This window comes from Sturnira hondurensis, unplaced genomic scaffold, assembly GCF_014824575.4.
Source record: "Sturnira hondurensis isolate 20B ecotype Veracruz unplaced genomic scaffold, ASM1482457v3 Scaffold0018493, whole genome shotgun sequence".
Taxonomy (NCBI): Eukaryota; Metazoa; Chordata; class Mammalia; order Chiroptera; family Phyllostomidae; genus Sturnira; species Sturnira hondurensis.
Window position 1 is genome coordinate 2,732,351 of NW_028091124.1, and position 5,217 is coordinate 2,737,567.

At 62.0% G+C, this 5,217-nt stretch overlaps 1 protein-coding gene across 2 annotated transcripts; it reads left to right on the top strand.

The window, feature by feature from the left end:
* The first annotated feature begins 2,072 nt into the window (after positions 1 to 2,072).
* Positions 2,073 to 4,467, top strand: GBX2 (gastrulation brain homeobox 2). Of its 2 annotated transcripts, none has more exons than XM_037069226.1 (2): positions 2,073 to 2,818; positions 3,814 to 4,467. In XM_037069226.1, exons 1-2 carry the CDS (start codon positions 2,296 to 2,298, stop codon positions 4,335 to 4,337), a joined length of 1,047 nt encoding a protein of 348 aa, XP_036925121.1. In that variant the 5' UTR covers positions 2,073 to 2,295; the 3' UTR covers positions 4,338 to 4,467. The 2 variants fall into 2 exon arrangements, with proteins under 2 accessions (XP_036925121.1, XP_036925119.1); XM_037069224.1 differs by having other exon boundaries at positions 3,768 to 3,994.
* The last annotated feature ends 750 nt before the right edge of the window (positions 4,468 to 5,217 follow it).

Sequence of the window (5,217 nt, forward strand, 5' to 3'; positions counted from 1 at the left end):
AAATCAGCCTTTTGCCCCGGGCTTCCATCCCCCCCTTTCCTTTTCTTCTCTGTCTTCTTTGGTAGGAGTGCAGAAAGAAGGCTAGCGGTTAGAGACCCGCCCCACAAACACCTCCTTCCTCCTGGACCCCGGCGGGAACTCATTTCCCTGCACCGTCTCAGCCGCCTCCAGGTCCTGGCGCAAAGGGAGCACAGGCAACACGGGCAGCGACCTAATGAATTCTTTTCACACCGCCTGCTGCCGCAGCCATCCATTACTGCGGCCTGGAGTGGGGAGCCGCGCTCCAGAGGGCTTTGTCCGGGGGTGGGAAGGAGGGCTGGGAAGGCGAGGAGGAGGCCGACGGCTGGCGCAGGGCCCGCCTTTTCTCAGCACCCTGCCCTTTCCCCTCCGGGACCCTTTGGGTGGACAGTGGGTCTCTGGCCAGACCCGTGGGTGAGGAGGTGGTCTGGGATTAAGACGTCCCCGGGGAGCCTTGGGGTGAGAGCAAGAGAAAAAGGAAGAGAAAAAGGATCTTCAAAGAATCAGGTCGATAAATTCATAAAGATCGATTTATCTTTATCTTCCAATTAAATGTGCTTGTAAGTGATACATAACACACGTCCAGCACGGGCCAACTCCCCAACCACTAGATCCTCCGCGTGAGCTGATTGTTAATGGCCGGCGTGACAAGGCCCTTCGCCCCTCTCCTCCCGAGCGCGGAGCTTCAACGTCTGGACCCGGGAAGTTGGAGCTGAGGCCCTGGAGGCGCGTGGAAACCCCGCGCGCGCTGGCGCGCTTTGCACGGTCTCCCCTTGAGATGAAATGATTCCATTTTTAAAGAGACCACAAGAGCTTAAAGTTTTGTTTTTATCCTGAAAAGGGAATAAGAACATTACTAGTCCCCCCCGCGCCCCCCACCCGGCGCCCAGCCAATCCTCTTACTCCCAGATTCTGGGGTTTTACCATCGTCCAGAGGAGAGAGACATCTGGAGGGAATCGGCTCCATCCTGCAGGAGGCAAAGGGCAGCCGCGCGCCCTCCAGTCCCCACGCTGGAAGCCGGGCGGCGGCGCCAGGGTGAGCACCCCTCGGTTCTCAACGTGCTTGATTAGCGCCTATTTACAAAACGCGGCTTTTATTTGAGCAAACATCATAAAGCTTTCATCAGGATAATCTCACGTTATACAGTCTGGGGGCACAGTAACTCCCCCCTTCCTCCCCGAGGATAGAGGAGATAAAGGACTCGCTTTATTATCATAATTGTCGTGGCTGTTATTTTGGTGCGCGGAGGCAAGTAGGTGCGATGATTAAGAATGTCATGAAAAATGAGGAAGGATCGCTCACGGGAGGGCCTAGTCGGGATCGGGGAACCAGCAGCCTGCCCGCCCGCCAAACAGGCGGGGGCGTCCCCAAGGAGCAACCCCGCAGATACCCCGCGGCGGGCAGGGGCTGCCAGCTCCGGGCCAGAGCCCTAGGGACGGGTCTGAAGCAGCAGGACCCTGCCCCCAACTCCGGGAACCTGGCCGGGACCCAGCAGTGGCAGCACCCGGAGCTAAGGTGAGCCGAGGGCAGGCTTGTTCCTATGCACAGAATAAAACGCTCTCCGCCCAGCCGTGGCGGGCCCTAGCTCCAGAAGCGGCCTTTGGAGGCGGCCTCTACGGGGCTGCCGGGCGCCGGATTCGGGCCTCGAGGGTGTCAGCAGCCCCTTTCAAGTTTGCGCGGCACTGCTGGTTCGAGCTCCCGGGCCCGCGCGCTCCGCTGGAGGCGCCTGCAGCCTGCTAGCCGCCAGCCCGGGTGGAAGGGGCGGGGCTCCGCCTTTCCCCGCCCCTTCTAGCGCAGCCAATAGATGGCGGTGCCCGGCCCCACGTGAGGAGACCTCGGCCGGGTAGCTGGCAAAATGTGAATGAGAAAGAGGAGCGCGATTTAAAGGTGCTGGCGGCGCCCGCCGAAGACAAGTGCGCCAGCTTCGCGCGCTCCCCAGCGGCCCGCCGGAGGCTTCGGACTGCGGGACGGACAGACAGACGGTCCGGGGCCGCGGAAGCGACGCGCGCAGGCTCCTACCCGCAGGCGGCGGGCAGCGGCTCCAGCAGGCCCGCGGAGCCCGGGCGCCCTCTCCGCTCCGGGGCGCACGGCCTCCTCCCGCCTGCCACCCGCGACCGCTGGGCATGCAGCGGGCCCAGGACTGAGGGGCAGCGGCGTTTGCTCTCCGGCTACCGCTCCGCCGCTGCCCGACTGTGCTCCAGGTGCCCGGCGGGCTTCCTGGCGGCGGCGCGGCGCAGGGACTTTTCGCCTCTGCTCGGCCTCTCCCGTGCGCGTCTATGAGCGCAGCGTTCCCGCCGTCGCTGATGATGATGCAGCGCCCGCTGGGGAGTAGTACCGCCTTCAGCATAGACTCGCTGATCGGCAGCCCGCCGCAGCCCAGCCCCGGCCATTTCGTCTACACCGGCTACCCCATGTTTATGCCCTACCGGCCGGTGGTGCTGCCACCCCCACCGCCGCCTCCGCCCGCGCTGCCCCAGGCCGCGCTGCAGCCCGCGCTGCCTCCCGCGCACCCTCACCACCAGATCCCCAGCCTGCCCACCGGCTTCTGCTCCAGCTTGGCGCAGGGCATGGCGCTCACCTCTACGCTCATGGCCACGCTGCCCGGAGGCTTCTCCGCGTCTCCCCAGCACCAGGAGGCGGCGGCCTCCCGCAAGTTCGCGCCTCAGCCGCTGCCAGGCGGCGGCAACTTCGACAAGGCGGAGGCGCTGCAAGCTGACGCTGAGGACGGCAAAGGCTTCCTGGCCAAGGAGGGCTCACTGCTCGCCTTCTCTGCGGCCGAGGCGGTGCAGGCGTCGCTCGGTGAGTCGGCAGCGCGCGCAACCCGGGCGCGAGTGAGGGAGGAGGCGGGGGCGAGCCAGCTCCGAGTTCTCGCTGGGGCCGAGGGGGAGAGGCCGAGCCCCCGCCCGACCCTCAGCCTACCTACCCACCCCCACCCCCACTCCCCCTCCTGGAGAGCGGGAGGCAGCGGCCCAGTTGAGCCGCGGGGACCCTGGGGAGCATTTAGAGCAATGCAATAAGCACAGCCCCTGGATTGGGCTTGGGTGGGGGCACATTTAGCCCCCATCTGTCTGTGAGTTTGACGAAGCCTCCCTACCCTCCGCGCCCCCTCCCCTGAACAGGTCCCGGGTCGGTTTCAACCCTAAGGGCGGTTTGGGCTCCGTGTCTCCACAGTGCTGGTTCCTAGGGCGCCCAGACCTACCTATTCAGCCCCTTCGCGGGGCTTGCTGCTCGCCCGGGAGGACCGGACTCCCCGGAGGCTGTGCATCTGCGCCTGTGTGAACTTTTCCTTAGGCCACCATAGTCAGGCCACCTTTGACCAACATTATCTGCTTCAAAAAAAAAAAACGAAAACAAAGCAAAAGATGACCTGGGATCCGCACTTCCCAGGCCCCCACTCTGGCCGAGATGAAATGGAGGTTCATACAATTTTCACTTTAGGGGTAGGATCGTGAACTCCCCTTCAGTCCTCGCCCAGCTTCCACCCCGGGACCAAAGAGGACGTTCTCTGGGGCCTCACTCCTCCTGTTACTTCGGCCTTAACTGGGGAGGCAGGGAGGGTGCAGACGCCGCAAGTCTGGCCCCTTGAGTGATGGCTCTGGGCAAAGGGCCTTCGCCAGTGCTGTCCCCTCCTCTCCTTTGAGCTTACTCACGGATCTCCGAAGGCCAGGAAATAACAATGTGTTAATGTCACAGAAAGACAATTCGCTAAGGGAGACAACGCGGAGGCACAGTGGGAAGGGAGAGGCAGGCCGGTGCGCGCAACGTAATAAAACGCCGTTTGGTTTTGCTTTCAGTCGGGGCTGTCAGAGGGCAAGGGAAAGACGAGTCAAAGGTGGAAGACGACCCAAAGGGCAAGGAGGAGAGTTTCTCGCTGGAGAGCGATCTGGACTACAGCTCGGATGACAATCTTCCTGGCCAGGCGGCTCACAAGGAGGAAGACCCGAGCCACGCGCTGGAGGAGCCCCCGCCCAGCGGTGGCGCCGCGGGCAGCACCACGTCCACCGGCAAGAACCGGCGGAGGCGGACTGCCTTCACCAGCGAGCAGCTCCTGGAGCTAGAGAAGGAATTCCACTGCAAAAAGTACCTGTCGCTGACCGAGCGCTCGCAGATCGCCCACGCCCTCAAACTCAGCGAGGTGCAGGTGAAAATCTGGTTCCAGAACCGCAGGGCCAAGTGGAAACGGGTGAAGGCCGGCAATGCCAACTCCAAGACAGGGGAGCCCTCCCGGAACCCCAAGATCGTCGTCCCCATCCCCGTCCACGTCAGCAGGTTCGCTATTAGAAGTCAGCACCAGCAGCTGGAGCAGGCCCGGCCCTGAGGGCCCAGGGAGGGCCAGGGCCGCGCTGGGGGCGTCCCTGCTGGAGGGGACCCGAGGTGCATTGCGCCTGGTTGGGGGCAAAACTCCGTCACCCCCAACTTTGGACATCCCAAGCAAATTCAGAGCATATCCATTAAACAGGCACGAAAGGCTGCTTTCGAAGGGGCTACTGCGACCGCTGCAGACGCACTAAATATTTATCACCCTGCCCGACTTTGTTCGTAGATGTCTACATGCACGGGGTCTCGACTGCACTGGTTTGAGAGTTACAGGCCAAACCGCCCAGCCATGCTCTCTGCTCACATTCCAGAAGGAAACAGAACCTCCACCGCGGCCGCCAGCACAGCAGCCACCTGCCCATACTTTTCCAAAGGTAAACATGACGTGCAAGAACACACGCCGGGGCTGACACTTCTCGTTTCTGTTGTGGCTTTTCCAGGGGACTGAGGAGCGGACGTGAGGGGCAGCCTGGAAATCGCTTTGCTCCGGTCCCGCCTGGCTTTCTCTCCTGGGGTTGGGCGCCCTCTCCCAGCCATGTCTGAAGCACGTCTCCGTGGTGTTTAATTTATTTCAATGTAGCTTATTTTCGTATAACTTATGACATTTAAACAGTCCCAGTCTTGTGAATAATAAAAAGGAGAGAGAGAGGGAGAAAAAAAAAAAAGACCGAAGGCTGGGTCTCATGAGTGTGTCCAGATTCGGCTGTTTGGAGGGCAGCTGGTCTGGGACCTGTGCTGTGTGAACGGCCCGGGGCCAGTTCTCGGGCTGGCCGGAAGTCGGCTGGAAGGCGCCCACCAGATTGTCCATTGGAGAGCAAGAGGTCCAAATGGGTGAGAAATTTAAGGAAACCAGTTTTCCCCTAAGAAGTCTAACATCCCCC